At 45.3% G+C, this 16,876-nt stretch overlaps 1 protein-coding gene across 1 annotated transcript in view; it reads left to right on the top strand.

Moving 5' to 3' along the window:
- The first annotated feature begins 2,505 nt into the window (after positions 1–2,505).
- The window catches only part of SLC44A3 (solute carrier family 44 member 3), a 72,937-nt gene continuing 58,566 nt past the window's right edge, over positions 2,506–16,876 (top strand). The window contains exons 1-5 of the mRNA XM_080915126.1: positions 2,506–2,597; positions 2,996–3,100; positions 7,048–7,190; positions 8,479–8,615; positions 9,438–9,531. Of these exons, the coding sequence (XP_080771252.1) occupies positions 2,571–2,597; positions 2,996–3,100; positions 7,048–7,190; positions 8,479–8,615; positions 9,438–9,531 (506 nt within the window). The 5' untranslated portion in view covers positions 2,506–2,570. The remainder of the gene's footprint in view (positions 2,598–2,995; positions 3,101–7,047; positions 7,191–8,478; positions 8,616–9,437; positions 9,532–16,876) is intronic.

The raw sequence follows: 16,876 nt of genomic DNA, 5'->3' as shown, positions 1-16,876 counted from the left end.
CTGAGGTCACCGGGAGGTTGGTGTTTGTCCTTCAGGTCTCTGTCCTATGCCATTTCCCAATCTTCAAACACCCCGCTCTTCCTCTCTCCAAGGCCTTTGATTCAAATAGGACCCAGTAGTGGGCATTCATGGTGAATGATGGAGTTATTAGTCACGAGTCCTTTTTCAGAGGTTTCTAAGTTTTCCTTCAATATATATATATTCACATTTTTATTTTGATTTGTCTACTTAAGACTGTGGATAGGGCTGATCAGTGGGGAAGACGCAGGGAAGAAGGGGTTTCCGGGTACCTAGGAAACTATTTCTCCCTCTCTAACACCGTACTACTTCATAAGAAAGGACACTGAGTGTGGCCTCCAGTGGCACTTCTCAGAGACTTCGCAGCGTTACTACTAGAAACAAAACACATCTACCACACATCAAGCACCGGCATCTTCTCCAACGAGCATCTCCAGGTAACCCCCCTCGGGACTGGGTCTCAGAGAAGCACAAAGAATTGCCTTCACACTTTGAGAAAAAAAAAAAAAAAACTTTCTCAGGGCTGGCGCATGCCATAAAAGACTTGAGTAAAAGACACCTAAGAGACAGGTGCAAGTACTTGGCAGTTGAAAGCAGGAAGTTTCAGCAGGTCATTCATACATCCAAAGGCCATTTGAGCGTAAGGGACAAGAGATGTGACTGTCATGCAAACACTGCAGGTCCTCCAATCACTCTCTCAGCTTCGGCCACATCTCTCCCATGGCTTGATCCGTTAGTAAATGGAGCCAAAGAGCCTGCACTGTGACCCTGCATTCTCCACACCCACCGGGCCTTTTGTGCTGTTTCATCTTCATTTTCCTGCTTCCTTGCTGCTATTGCAATCATCGCTGTAAATATAAATATACATATCATGTGTATTTAAACCTCTCCATCCATTGCTTCCAGTGCTAACTTGTTTGATAGGCTGTACCTGACTGTGGTCTCTCTGTAGTTGTGCATTGTAGTTGTGAACTGTCTACTTGTGGAGGGATGCTGGGTGGTGAATTCAGGATCCCCTGGAATTCCAGCTACTCATTCTGAGAAGCATGCATTCAGGAAGGTCCGGAGAGCTAAGAGTGGTGGGAGGAAGATAATTAGCCTAGAAGGAATTTCACCCCCACACACCAGAGATCTATTAAGTATCATTGTTGGGATTCTGTAAACCCCACCCCTCAGTTATCTGGCAATAGCCAGGTATGCTTTGCCCCAGTGACCTGACACTATAAAAGGGGCTGCTTGCCCCTCCTCTCTCTCTTGTTCTGTTGCTCTCTCTTGCTCTCCTGCCCTTATCCCTCCTCTTCCCTTCCCTTCCCCCCTCTCTCTCCGAGTGCTCATGGCCGGCCTCTACTCCTCTATTCCTCTCTTCTCTCTCTCTGCCTCTACCACACTCTTAACTCTCCCATGACCTGAATAAACTCTATTCTGTACTATACCGTCGTGTGGCTGGTCCCTCGGGGGAAGGGATTCCCAACATGGGCCCCCACAGGCATCTCCCTTCCCCTAGGCCTCGCCACACCTCCATGGGTCATATCTTCCCCACTCTCTTCATCCTTCCCCTAACATTGGTGCCGAAACCCAGGACATCATCTTTCAACAACATTGGTGCCCCGTGACTTTTAAAAACAATCACGACCCTCTACCCACCTCCTGGTTATTTTTAATATAATATTTGTATTATATTTTTATACTTACATGCAATATATTTTTGATGATAGTCACCCCCAACTCTCCCACCTAACTACTCCCACCAGACTCAGAGAACAAAGCAAAAAGATTGTAAGAGTCAAAGGTCAGAGAGATCCAGAGCAAAATAATACCTTCTGAACATGACGGGGCCACTGCTCTTAGGAACTCTGGTTGACTGATCAAAACCTGCCCAAGATCAAACCAGTCCACACTGTCTTACAGAGTGAAGGAAGGCTCCCTAGCTCTCACACCTAGCTGAGGAACTATTGGCAGCTGATGGCTTTAGAAGCATAGGTGGCCCCCGGTGGTTGATCAGGCAGTGGGGTAGCAGCGTGAGGGTGTGGAGGGGTAAGTAGAGAGATAGCAGCTGGAATGGTAGACACTGAGCCCATTGACAGTGTCTTTCTGAGCGCCACTGCTGTCCTGTGCCTCAGTGTCCCCGATCTTAGCTCAAGGATAACAACAGAATCGCGACTTGAATTGCCTCGCAGAAAACTGATGAAGCTTTCAGGGTAGGATTTTGCACACACAAAGCACCACTTACCTGTGTGACACACCCCTGCAAGCTCCCCGCCTTTAGAAATGATCCCTGAGGCCTCACTTCTAACTCCTGGCCACCAGCCCAGGCGGCGCACAGTGGTCAGGTGCACTTCCTGGGAACAGGGGCTGCGCAGGTGCCATCCCAGCTCCGGGCAGGTCCTCCCAGCCTAAAGCCACCACGGAAAGGGCGGGCCTAGAGGACCAGCGTCCCGGACCGCTAGGTGGCGCTGAACCCTGCTCGCCCCTCCTGGGCCACCTGGCCGGGTCGCCGCACCTCTGTCCCGTGTGCACCGCGACCACCACCGCTCCCAGCTGCCGGGTGTACCATGCAGTGCCTGGGCGCAGAGTACCTGGTAAGGGCGACAACCTGAGCCCTGAGGGAAGCGGCCTCTGCCCGCACCTGCACAGAAAGGACGCTTCCGGCTCCTCTGTCCCTTGGGAGACCAGCCACTTTCTCAGTGACACCGCTCCTTTAAGAACACCTGGCCCTGAGGACACAGTACCTGACACACAAGTGTCGGGGCCGACGCCAGAAAGGCTCAAGGGACTAGGGGTGGGGGTGTCTTACCTCCAGTAAGAACTTGGTGCCCGGGAGATTTCACATCTTTCCTGCAGAGAGCAAATCTCCCCCGGAGAAAGCGTCCGGTGACAAAGTTGAGTTACTTTAAGCGGCCTTTGGATAGGTTTGGGCTTCTGTTGATTTCACCCGACTATTTCTCTTGCTTTTCTCAACTTTCCGTTTTCCTGGAAGGTTTCTGCAGAGAAAAGAAGGCAGAGAGAGTGGCGACCCCAGATTTATAGAAAATGCACAGACACGGCATGGCTTGTCTTGTTCTTTCTCTTTTGGACTGGTTTGGTAAGTATGGCTGCTTGGCAGGCGTAAGTCCCGGGTGTGCGCGAGTCCAGATACAAGTGTGTCTTAAATGTTAATGGTTTAAAGTTTATGCTGGGAGGAAACACGATTGGTTTAGAATGACCATGAGTTAAGTTCTTATTCTGGGATTTTACAATCTCCTAAAGTCGCTGAGACTGTCTTCCTGCCAGAGACCAGGATTTATTGGGTAATTCCATTAGGATATGGAGAGTCACAGTTCACCACAGTGCCTTCCCTTAGCAAGGGGACTGTGCATTCTTTTGCTCTCCAAGCTCTTGGAGTGGAAGTTCTCTTATATCAGCCATGCCCCTCAGTAGAGTATTTCTCAACATCTGCTGTTTTCTAACAAAGGAGAAAAATTTTAAAGACCTAGAAAGAGATTTGTTTAAAAAACTGTGTACACACAGACTCACATACACGAGTGTGCACACACACACAGAAGTGCATGTCCTTGATCTATTTGTTTAGAAACTTGATGCAACTCCTCTCACAGCGAACCCTATATACACTGCTGGTGGACCCCAGACCCTGCCATGTCACTCCTTGTTTGAAGGCTGTGCTAATGAAGTCACCCGGGCCACGTTGTGGCGTGCTGTGTGCTGCCTCGTGAATGATTAACTCACGGTGCGCTATAGTAACTGCCTAATGGTAATTACCTTTGTTAAAAAGACTTTAGTTCGAATTGGCTGGGAAAACCGCATTTGTTCTTTCCAAGTAAAGAATGCATTTATTTAATTTTTAACTTTCCATAGACGCGGTTAGAGGCACAGTAGAAGGTTGGGCTGAATGTGTTACTGCTGCTGGTTCCACTCAGACTGAGGCCCTCCAAACTCCCCTGAAGGAGCTCCGAGCTGCCTGCCTAAAACCACACTATCCTTTTCTCCGGCTCTGCTGTTATGTAAATGTAGGAGCAGCTGTCCGTCCTGAGTCTGCAGCTTTGACCTTGGGCTGTTAATGTTATTTACTGATCCTCCCTTGCCCCTCTAGCATTCACCCTCTTGGGTTAGCAGCTGCCTAGGGAGAAGATCATAGATGGCCCTTCTCGGCCTGGAGAACTTTGAGCTGGCTGGGACACTGCACACCCTGGGCTGGAAAGTGCAGAGAAAGTACTTTGTTTATAAGATAAATCTAAAGCTTTCCGTGTGTGTGTGTGTGTGTGTGTGTGTGTGTGTGTGTGTGTGTGTGTGTGTGTGTGTGCACGCGCGCGTGCATGTCCACTGCTCCACTTCTGGGCCTTGTAATGGATATACCAATTGACCAAGTGTAGGACAGGATTATTGTTGATGCTGGCTGGGGCTGGATAAAGAGGCTTAGGGGAAGATGTCAGGCTTGCAACCAGAGCCGGTCCCTGCAGAAAGAACAGCAGTCTGTGCTTATGCTCAGATGAACTACATACACAGAAAGCAAGCCTGAAGCTCTGAATCATTCCTGTGCCTCTACTTACCCCCCAGTGTCCTCCTCTACTTCACCTTTCCCCCGGTTATCTCCCAAATCTCCCATTTACCCAGACCCAGCACCGAGCGACAGCATCTGAGACCACAGCACACACACTTCCTATATCTCTGGTAGTGGGGGCTGGACGCTGAAGGCCTGCCTTAGCTTCACAAAGGAAATCCAGGCCACAGGAACTGGTGAAGGAAAGTATGTTCCTTTACAGCGTTGGGCAGAACTGGAGGGCAGAAAGTTGTTGAGTTTCTTTCCACCTTTTCTCTTGGAGTCTTACAAGCTATGAAAGCAGAGCCAGGAAATATTCCTCTGTGGATTGGGCTGTGTGACAGGCATCAGTGCAGGATGAAGGCTCTTCCTGGGAGATGTGGACTCCTCCTACACTGGCAAGGAGCCCCTGGGGTCCCCTAAGAAAGCTTTAATTCTTTGAGGTCCATGTTTTTCAAGGGTCTTGTTATACAACTCATCCTCTTCCCATATGGAATTAAACCCACAGTGATGGTTCACAGTAGTGTGGAGGGAACTCAGATAAGCCCTAGCCCCTGTCCTCCCCAAACTTCCCAAAGGAGATATCGCATGTGAAACCATGATGCATAGAAAATATAATGGTGTTATTAGATGAATCTCTGGTGAGGTAGGCAAGCACACACACACACACACACACACACACACACACACACACACCGCTCCCAAGTCCAGATAACATCAAGACTCATATTCTGGCCTAGAAGGGCCAAGGTTGGGTCAACTTATCGAGCAGGCCACATAAACACGCTGAACCACTGAACCACACTTCCGTACACGGCCTTGAGGTAGAAAAAGAGTGATCCTGCCTCTTAGCAAAGGTGATCTGATATCCTAAAAATCCCATTAATGAAACTAAGGATGAACTTGAGGAGTGGGAAGGAACAAGGGTCTCCTCCCCTATATGGTCTACAGTTGATGAGTCCTGTTCCTTTGGGGGTAGCAAAGTCTGGTATTCTTCCCTGAGCCTCTCTCCAACCTTGACTGAAGACAGAGACACCAATCATCAGCATCATCATCATCATCATCATCATCATCATCATCATCATCATCATCTTGGGCTGAATTTTGAGGGTAGGCACTAGATTTTCCCTAGCAATGGTTTCTGGCACGCACTGAGCGTTTGAAGATTATTTAGTACTCTTGGTTTTTTGTTTTTGTTTTTGAGACAGGGTCTTATGTAGCCTGGGCTGCCCTTGAACCCCCTGATCCGCCTCCCTCTGCCTCCTGAGGTCTGGTCTCTCAGGCTTGTTCCACCTGCTCGGCTGGTTATTTGTATTTTAAAATTAACAAGGAATGCAGAGCCTCTGGCATACATTGGCTTTAAGGGGGTATAAGTTTGGAATATATGACCATACCTCATGTTAGTGCATACTGTACCACAGCCTCTGTCCCTGAATAAGCGTGCCAGTACCATATACCTTTAGGTGGCATTCTGTATGTAAGACTGGTAAACTTTCCACCACGCTCATAACTCAGTTTGTGTTGAGAGAAGAAATCTTAGAAGAAGACAATCAGACACATATGATTAGTACAGTTTCTTGGACTGAAGTGTCAAAGATTCTGAATTCCCTATAAAAGTAGATTTACAAAACAACAATAACTCCACTACCAACAAAATAACAAAACAAAACAAAACACCGGTTGGTTGCAAGATGCCCATTGCCAATCCGAATCCTGAAATTCTTTTTTTTCTATAAGGTTTTTTAATTTTGTGAAATTTAAGCAAGCAACCCAAATACTCCTTTAGACTGTGAGCAATGTGTTGATCCGTATCAACTATGTAGCCTTGCTAAGTTTCCTAAAATTAAGATGAAAAGAACATTTTATAAAGAAAGACAGGATGCTTGCTTAGTGCTGGTATTTTGGGTAAGAGGACGTGAATTTGATCAGAGATGGAGACAGATAAAGGCAGTTAGATCTTTGAGGCTCACTGGCCCACCAGCCTAGCCTACTTCGTGAATTTTAAGCCAAGGAGAAACCATGAATCCAAAACCAAAACAAAACAAAACAAAAAAACCAAAAACAAGTGGATATTGTCAGCAGATCAACAGTCAAAGTTATCCTCTGACTGCTACACATAAACATGCATGTACACAAGCAAACATACCCACCACACACAAGCACACAGGAAACTAAGCACAGCCTCGGTGCACTTAGATAACACAGACATGCTGAAGGGATAAAATGAAGTTATCCGAGTCAAGTTTGGCAGAAAAAATAGGGGAATCTGGGTGTGCTAGGACGCCCTCCCTGCTCACCTGCTACACCAGCTACTCCATCGTTCACAAAGCTGGAACCTACCTAGGTGGGTGGAATTGCTACTGGGGAAGGGAGGGCTGTGGGGTTGCAGAGGTTCCTCGTTTATCTGCTTGTGTTTCACACTGGCATCTTTAGGGATGTGAGGGGCGGTGGTTTTCTCTGTGGCCAGGCAGTCACACGCCCTTGGGTTTTGCCAGGTGTTCATCATGGGTTATTCGGTGGTGGCCGGGGCAGCAGGGAGACTCCTCTTTGGATATGACAGCTTTGGCAACGTGTGTGGCAAGAGGAACTCCCCAGTGGAAGGCGCCCCCCTCTCTGGGCAGGACATGACTCTAAAAAAGTAAGTCTTTGGGGGTTGGGTCTCCGACCTACAGAGGGGCTTTTTCAAAACATTGCATCCATTTAAGAATTTATTTGAAACCCCAGTCAGCCCATCTTAAAATAAGGGAAGCAGGAAGCTGTAGAACCAGCCAGTCCTGGTTTCCCCTTCAGCCTCTGCTACCTCTCAGCTCTGAGATCTGAGTCAGAGTCCCTTAGCCTCTCGGAGACCAGTTTACATCGTTTTAAACTGGTAATTACACCTATCTTTGCAGATCCTGTGTTCTAAGGATCCAGTGAGCCCGGGCATGAACCCAGGCTTAGCAGATGTTTATTGTTCCCCTGACAGTGTCTCAGACTCAGACAGGTAGTGTGCAGAAGGCTTTGAGGCAGAAAAACAAACAAACAAAAAACTGAACTGGAGGTTTTTCTGGGGAGGGGGAGGGGGGATGAACACTGCTTGTCTATTGGAACAGTTTCCGGGGGCTGGGGACAAGGGACGGTTGCACAGAACCATCTGTGCATTTAGTGTCCTGAACTGTGTGCTGGAAGTGGTTAAGGCTGCAAACTCGATGTATATTTTAACATAATTTAAATTTTTTAAACAAAATAAAGTCTGTGGGCGTCATTCACCGAGATCTGTCCCACCATTTCTCTTGTACAAACTTCCTTCCTCTCATCCCCGGTGGAGGGAGAGTGGTTTCTAGACCCCTCCACTGCATGCCCCCCCCCCAGTCAACTCCAGGGCTCTTCCCCTACCACCCTGTGACTTTAGCAGCCTGTATCAACCTTGAGTTGGGAAGCCAAGTGGCCAACTGATGACAAAAGCCAGCTCTGTGACTGAGTAGCCACAGGCAAGGTCTCCAGGCTGTCCTGGCTCTTACATAGCCTTAAATTCCCAACCTGGGCTCCCTTCCTTTCCACTGGTCACTTTCCTGAGTTCTGCCATTCTCTGAAACATACCTGAACACTCTGGAGCAGTTTATATTAAGGCATTTATGTGCCAGTTTCTAGCACACTATGGGCAGTTTAATTAACACTTCTCTTCCTCCAGGACTCTTCAGGTTACCCCTGCTATTTCCCCCCCACTTCTCAGATGCAGATCCTAGAAAAGAAAATGTTTGCTCACATTTGAAAGAGGGTCACAAGAGGCCCCTAGTTGGTTAATTAGATGCTAAGTTCTTTAGCATTTGGCTACGAAGTTTGCCTTAGATGTGCTCCCATGTGATATGTGCTACATTTCAAAAGCCCACATTTGAACCAATGGGAATCAGTGCCCTGAGACATGCTTTTATTTCCTCCGTCTTTAGAAATGTGTTCTTTATGAATGCCTGCAGTCTAGAAGTCAAAGATAGGGGGCTTGGCCCCACAGCCCTCTGTGTATCCAGCTGTCCCGAGAAGCAGCTGGACACCCTGGAAGAGGTCCAGCTTTTTGCCAACAACAATGGTAGGTGCGGAGGACCCATTCTTTTCCCCCATCACCTGGGCTAGCAACCTGTAGAGTCCCAGATAAAGTAACTTATCCTGAAGCTACTTTCTCTGAAAAGATACAAAGTATACATCTCTGTAGTATCCCTTGTGTGGAAAGGAATAGGATGCTTTCTCATAATGCTTTCTCATGAGCTTGTTAAATGTCATTAGAGTCTTTCTGGACTTATTTGAACCCAGGTTGCTCTGATTGTGCGCCTAGCTCCCTGTACTAAAAGGTCTCCCTTAGAGACTAAAAGGGGGGGGGGGGGGCAGGAGACAAAGGTTCAAGGTTCTCAGTCAAATCACCCATGTGGAGGGTTTTTGATGAAGTTGTGAGGGTCAGCAGGCACTTTCCCTGCCTGACCAGAAGAGAATCTGAAGTTGTACAAGAACCACTTGGTCCGGACAGTTCAGACTTACATTAATTAAAAGGTGAAAAAGCAACAAAACAAGGCAACTTGTAAATTTTATCTATCTATAAAATGGAGTGTGAGATCCTAAAAAGTATTTTCAAAGCTGGATTAAAAACTTCAAGCTCCTACAATAAATCATCTTCAAACAACTTTCAAATTATCCTAGCACCAGTCCTATAATTTATAGTGTTGAATTGGGGGTTTTGGGGAGAAAGAGACCCCGAGTCTACTCTGGATGGCACACCCGCTCTTTCCATGAGTTGGGGTTATACATTCGAATTCCTTCCCGATATGGTAAAATGGCTGTGGTTTCTTTACTGGCTTACAAAGGAAGATGGATACAGACATGAAAACAGCCTATGTGCGTGTTTGTCTTCTGCTTCCAGGCTCCTTCCTGTGTGTGTATAGTTTGAATTCCTTCAACTACACGCAGAGTTCAAGTGCAGATGTACTGTGTCCCGGGCTCCCAGTTCCTCCCAGGTAAGAGCTTATGGACCGAAGGCATTCAGTACTTGATAACGCCTGTTACTCTGCTATACACTGTAAAAATAATAAAAGTGCGATACAGGGTGCAGCTCCCAACTGGGGACAAATGAAGAGGGACTGTTTACTATACATAATACACACAATAAACAATGACTAAGGCGAAATCTCAGCCAACAGTAAAGGTCCATGTGTTCTTCAAATACTAGTGCTGGGCTGAGATGGCTCAACCCCTGAAGAATGCAATTGTCACAAAGCCTGGTGACCTGAGTTTCACATCTGGGACCCACATAATGTAAGGAGACAACCCGCTCCTGAAAATCACCTATTTTATACACACACACACACACACACACACAAGAAATGTTTAAAGACAGTGAAAACATATATACAGTATTATTATCAAATGAATGACTTTATGACAAGGCTAATGTACATTTTTCCTTCCCCAGTTCTCTGTTACTATTAAAGTGAAACCATCTACATCTACTTTTTCATTGCAACAACGTTGATGGTCTTTGTCAAGACTATGCCAAAGAAATAGGCCTGAGGGTCTGGAGAGATGGCTCAGAGGTTTCTTGATATCTGAGTACTTTAGTTTGGGACCCAGATAGTAAAGAGTATTCTGTGATAACTCTGTCACAGCCCAGCACACACATAACAAATAGAAATGTCACAATATACATGATTTCTGTAATAGTTCCTATTCCAATAAAGTTTTCGAAAAATATCTTTGTAGGTATAGCCAGTAAACATTCTAGAATGGAGAGGAGGTGGGCTCAAGAGTCCTCACTCTTAGCTGTGAAGTTGTTGACAGTTGAGAGCTTTGGAGAGAGGGAGGGTTCATTTTCTTTAAGGGCATGGTTTCTGGAAGATGAGGTACAGTTCAGTCAGTGGACCTACATCTAGAACTATATGGTCAGCACACATTGGATTCAGTGGACTTTACAACAGACAGACAGGCAGACAGAGAGAGAGGGAAGGAAGGGAGGGAGGGAGGGAGGGAGGAAGGAAGGAAGGAAGGAAGGAAGGAAGGAAGGAAGGAAGGAAACAAAGTTATGTATCTAGTTGGGGAGTGGATCTGTGAGAAGTTGTTGGGAGGAGTAGGGGTGAGTATAACCAAAATGCATTGCATGAAATCCTCAAAGAATTAATAAACATGTTGTATTAAAATCACAATCTTCTAACTGGTTGTAAATACAGTTTGAAAAAAATACCAATCTTGCAAGTCCTAAGGACAACAAGCAGGATTTAACGCCATAGGAGTTGAGGTATAATCAACCATCTTGAAGCATTTTTCTTTTTTTCTAAAATGAATGCTAGTGTGAGGTACTTTGGACAGGAAAGAATTTTCTGCAGAGATAAGTACTCAATACAAAAACACTTTCACAGTATTTTATTTTTTAAATATGGTTGCCATTGCTTGTCTTAATAAAACACAACCGAACCAGGGGAAAAACTGGAATGTTTTAGTGGGGTAGAGGAAGCTATGTGATGCTTGGACTCAAAGATACTGTTTTTTTTAGCAATGCTGTAAAATGTTCCTGCAAAAAGAATTGAAAGGAGAGAGACAGAGAATGCGTATTGTGTTTGTGGGTGTGTGCGTGTGTGTGCATGTATTCACATACTCTCCAATGTAAGCATGCAGAAGCTAGAGAAACTCTGGAGTCATATTCAGAAACACCATCCACTTCTAAGAGACAGGGTCTTGCCTGGAGCTCACCAATGAGGCACCATCTCTGCTTCTCCCGTGCTGGGATGACAAGTGTGTGCCAACACCCCCAGCATTTTGGCACAGGTTCTATGTACCCAATGCTCTTCCAAGCCAAGCACTTCACCGAGGACTGAGCTATGCCGCAGCCCTGGGAATGGAATTTGTCCAAGATTTTCGTTTCGGCAGAGTTGGATCAACTGTCCTCTCTGTCACTGGGATGACAGCCACAATTCCATGGGAAGTTCACACAGTAGCACAGGTGCTCAAGACCGTGCTGATTTGTGATGTTCCCCCTCCTTGTTGCTTCCTTTTGTAACCCCTGAACACGTGCCAGTCCACTGGGGCCCCACAGAGTGTCTGCACTGTAAGTATTGTCTTCTGGACGAGAAGACCTAGCAGAGAAAAGCTGAGCTCATCCAGTGAGCAAGCAGAAATACTGGCCTTCAAAACCAAGCAGTGCCCTCAATGGTTTCTGTCATCCAGCTTGAACAACCTAGGCCTCCTTAAACTCACCCCAAGCTGGGGTAGGAAAATATATCACATGTCCCAGAGCCACCCCTCCTCTCCCTCTGAAGCCAGCCCCAACCTTTTCGCCTTCCACCGCAGACCTTGCCAACACCAACTTTCCAAGTGCAGACAGAAGAAGTGATTGACTAGCCCTTTGTGGACAAAGCAAGAGAGACAAAAATAGGCTTGGGGGCGCCGTTTCCTTCTCTTACACAAGGAGGCGTTTGTTTAAGATGGAAATTATCATATTTATCGTGGAAGAGCTGTGCCAGGCCTTAAAAGCTACAAAACATGAGAAGTGTGGCTGTAAGGCCAAAAAAACATTTTCTAAATACTTCTTCTGACTGCATCAATTGTTCCTTCTGCCCATGTCTATCGTGGAGGGTATAACACACCCTTTTAGAGCGGTGGATGAGTTTCAAGAAGGCCTGTGCACCTGTGTATGAGCTCTGGCAAGCAATGAAAACGGACCACATAAGATCACAATCTTTTTTGCTTCAGTGATTGGCGTAGTGCTAGCATAGCACCATATTTTGAGTCTCCCATGCATTATGCTCCCCACACGCTTACCCCCACCTCAGCCCTAGTTCTAGCCTCCTGTTTGATGCTGTGTCATTTACTCGGGTGGAATCCACATAACAAATGTGCCCACATCTATCTGGGCAGCCCTCCAGATTATTTCCTGCAAGTTGGAGTGGTTTTGCTGGTGGTGATGAGATGCAGAAATTTGGAAAAAACCTCAGGCTGTGGCTAATGTATCTCTGGGCAAGTCAGTGATGGCCATTTTCAGTAGACATTGAGGTAGACACCTAGCATAAAAGACCCAAACCTTATGGGTTTCTCTGTGCCCCCTTCAGAGTAAGATGAAGCCTCTTGCCATTCTTTATCAGCACAGGATTAGTGAATCACACACACACACACACACACACACACACACACATACGTTAGCAAAGTCACATGTAAAAAATTAAGGTCTGGCGTAGAATAATATTTGCATCAAAGGAGTGAAAGCATTAAGTCTGTCCTTAGCTTCTAGAAACCTCAGTGAAACTTAAGAATACATTTGCTTTTAAAACTCTTCCAATTTATTGGTGTTGTGAAACCGTTTAGTGGCAGAAAAGCAAAAGAAATTAGAGGTTTAGAAATCAGAAATCAGGAGTAATTACTGGTCTGTAGAGGAAATGATTACAGACCTGGGAAAGTAAGAGAACCAACTGGAAAGCCCCTGTGGGCAACAAAAAAACTCGTTTGGTGGTGTGGGATCCTCTAGTATACAAAAATCAACATGTTCTTGTTTTTTTTTTTTTTTAAAAAAAATCTAATTTACTACAGTAGGAACAAAGATCACATAGAAAGACATGAACGTGTCTAGAAATCAATTTAACAAGGGATAGATGTGAAGCACGGGAGGAAAATGTCGGTGCCATCTTAGGTACACTGAAAGCAGAAACAAATGTCAATCACACCATCCAACAAGAAAAGGCCTCATTCTTGTCTATTGCTCTATTCGTTTATCAATGTGTCAATGGACAGATCAACAGGGTTACATCCAAATATGGGAACTTATTGCATGATAAAACTGGTGTTGTGAATGAAGGGGGAAATGTGAACTATTTGGTAAATGGTATTAGATCAGTCAGGGAGCCATCCATTGGACAGGTTTTGTATAGAAAAATGAAACCAGAACATATTAGAAGCTCACAAGAATTTTCTTTGCAGCCTGAAAGTAGGGAAGTGTCTTAAGATTTGTATTCCTGTACAAACATCATGACCAAGAAGCAAGTTGAGGAGGAAAGGGTTTATTCAGCTTACACTTCCACAGTGTTGCTCATCACCAAAGGAAGTCAGGACTGGAACCTAAGTAGGGTCAGGAAGCAGGAGCTGATGCAGAGGCCATGGAGGGATGTCACTTACTGGCTCAATTCCCTTGGCTTGCTCAGCCTGCTTTCTTATAGAACCCAGGTCTACCAGCCCAGGAATGCCACCACTCACAATGGGCTTGGCCCTTCCCCCTTGATCTCTAGTTGAGAAAACTCCTTACAGCTGGATCTCATGGAGGCATTTTCTCAAGGGAGGCTCCTTTCTCTGTGATAACTCCAGCTTGTGTCAAGTTAACACAAAACCAGCCAGTACAGGAAGGCTTCTAGCACCTAGAAGGCTGAAACAGGAGTATTACCATAAGTCTGAGACCAGCATGAAGTAAATAAAATTTTAATTTGAAAAGGAAATCTGGTTAGTATTATAGCTGATGGTGAGCAGCTGATGCTTTGTAATTAAGATTAGAAAGAAGAAAGACTGTCTGCTCCAAACACTTCTATCCCTCTGAAACGGAAGGTCTAGGAAAGGAAAAGAAACAGAAGGAAAAAGAAAAAGTATATTTATTTTAAAATGAGTAGCAGTGGTCTAGAAATGTCCGGAAAATATTTAGCGAATTGAACAAAGAAACAAAACACGGGTCAATTGTCTTTCTGAGCCAGGCATAGTGGTGCATGCCTTTAATCCCAGCACCCAGGAGGCAGAGGCAGGTGGATGTCTGTGTGTTTGAGGTCAACCTGGTCAACACTGTAAGTTCCAGAACAGTTAGGACTACACACAGAAACTCTGTCTCAAATAAATATCCTTTTGGATTCTCATTGCAAAATAAAAATGTTTGAAAGTCCATCTTTATCAATTTTTTTTTAAAAAAAGGAAACTTAGAAAGAAGCTTAACAGTCAAAATCTATGACCTTAGCTGAAAAGAAATGAAAGAACTCGTGTATACAGATAAACACACCTATTTACACAATTAACTTAATATCAATAGGATATCATCTCTCTTCACACTCGTATATGGAAATTGACAAGTTTATTCTAAAAGCATAGAAAAGATAAAGATGTAAGTGGTATTATTTATGGAATCATATTGCAACAAGTCTTCCATAACTCACGTCCTCAGGTGAAGGTACTGTTTTGGGAGATTGTGGAGGCTAAGGAATCTTCAAGAGGCGGGACTTAGCTACAGGAAGTAGGTTACTAGAAGTGGGATCTTTCAAGGTCTCCTGTCTCTAGCCCCTTCCTGCCTCCTGCTTTCTGCTTTCTTTCTCCCTGCCGCTCCCTGTCCACTACAAGGTGACGAGTCTCCTCTACCACAAACGCTATAATATTTTCAAGAACATGAGGGTAAGCAAACATAGACTAAGACCGCTGAGGTCATGATTCAAATAAATTCTTCTGCCCTTGTTTATGTTTGTTCAACCTATTGGGCCAGTGTAGAGGCCATAGACGACACATGAACAGAGCTGGGGAGATGTCTCAGAGGATGGCTTGCTGCATAAACATGAAGATGAGCTTGAATCTTAAGAACCCATGTACATGTGGGTTCGGAAGAGCACTCATCTATGATCCTAGGGTTTCTCTGGGGAGATGGGAAGTAGAGTTTGAATTCCCAGAAGCATATGGCTGGCTAGCTTGGTGAGAGCAACAGAAAACAACCAAGCCACCATGCCTAAGACAAGACCCGAGGTGGTCCCCTAGCCTCTACAACGCACACACATACACTACATGTTTTAAGGAATAAACATTATTTTTAAAATGTGTGAACAAAGGGAACAAGACATCTTTCAAGAAAGCTTTAGGTATTTAAAGACCCCCCCCCCAAAAAAAAAAGCATCGAGCCACATTTGACTGATCTCTACTTTCAGGCAGTAACACAAGGACAAACAGCAAAGTAGAACCCAGCAAAAGATGGGAGCAGACACGGCTTATTATGGGCTCCACACATTTACAACCAAGACTTGATTATTTAGAAAGTAGTAAAACTAAGAACTGGAGAGGACATGGGACTAGCACAGCCATATATGTGTCCAGGAAGACTGTGGCTGGAGACTAGTCTGAAAAAAAAAAAAAAAAAAAAAAAAGACGTCTTACGAAGTTAAGTACATACTCACCACATGACCCGCCTACTTTACTTGAAAGAATGAAAATTCCACATCCAAAAATGATAAGCTGTATACGTGAATGTTTATAATATCTTTATAGCATTTGTTTAATGGTAGCCATCAGAAAAACAACAGGTGGCATTGTCTATTCATCAAGGGTGTATAGTGCTCAGGTAGTGAAAACTTGTGGATGTGTGCAACACCCAGGTGGAAGGAACTTGACACAAGGGTGTGGGCCACAGTACCAGACAGACGCCAGAATCAGCTCCAAGTGGTATTGGTAGAAGTCACATCTGCAGAGACGTGGATGCGGCTCAGTCGGTAGAGTGCTTGCTCAGCAGGCACGAAGCTGCTCTCACATCCTCAGCACAGTGTGAACCAGGCATGATGGTGCGAGACAGTAACCTAGCCAGAGAATCAGGAATGCGTGACCAATCAAACTGAACAGCCAGCTCCACAGGAAAGTGACGGGACTCACCGCAGCAGCTATCGGAATGTCCTGTCACCTAGTCAGGCCCCAGGGGCTCATGCCTGCAATCCCAGCACATGGAAGGTACGGGCAGGAAAATTCCAAGTTTATGGCCTGTCATTTTTAACAAAATTTTAAACACTCGATTTTACCAGTGAAGAGTCGGGTGCCACGTGCTGGGGTAAAAGCCTACAAGCACAGAGAGGCAGAGAAAGCACCCAGCGAACCTCCCTCCTCAGATATCCTAAAGGAAAACTTCTCCGTCTCCCTGCTGTCTCAAAATCCCCTCAGAAAACGAATCCCCCTCCCTTTTACTTCCTGTGTGTGTCTCTATCCATCCTCTTGACTTCCTCTTACTCTCTATGGTTTATTTCCTGTCATTGGTCCCTCTACAGTTCATTCCCTGTCAACCAGTTGCTTGCTCCACCTCTTGACCTCTGCATGACTTTATTTAGTCGTGTTTACAATAAACAGAAAGCTCTTGGATTAAAGGTGTGTGCTAGGGCTGAGCCACAAAACTAAAAACAGCTTTTACTAGTAAATAACACAATCTGAGGATACATAGTGTAATCAATTACCTTGCAGCAATGGCCAGCATCGTTAACTACATAATGAGATGAAGTGGCGGGTAGTTGGGGGTTGGGGTGGTCCTGTCATTGTCTTGAAAGGGGTAGTGGTTGTATGAAAGTATGTAGTTTGCCAAAAGTCTCATTGCATGTTGTAGAAATTTCAACA

The sequence above is a fragment of the Micromys minutus genome (genome assembly GCF_963924665.1).
Source record: "Micromys minutus genome assembly, chromosome: 4".
Taxonomy (NCBI): Eukaryota; Metazoa; Chordata; class Mammalia; order Rodentia; family Muridae; genus Micromys; species Micromys minutus.
Note: the sequence above shows the minus strand (reverse complement) of the source record. Positions and strands in the feature narration are given on the sequence as shown.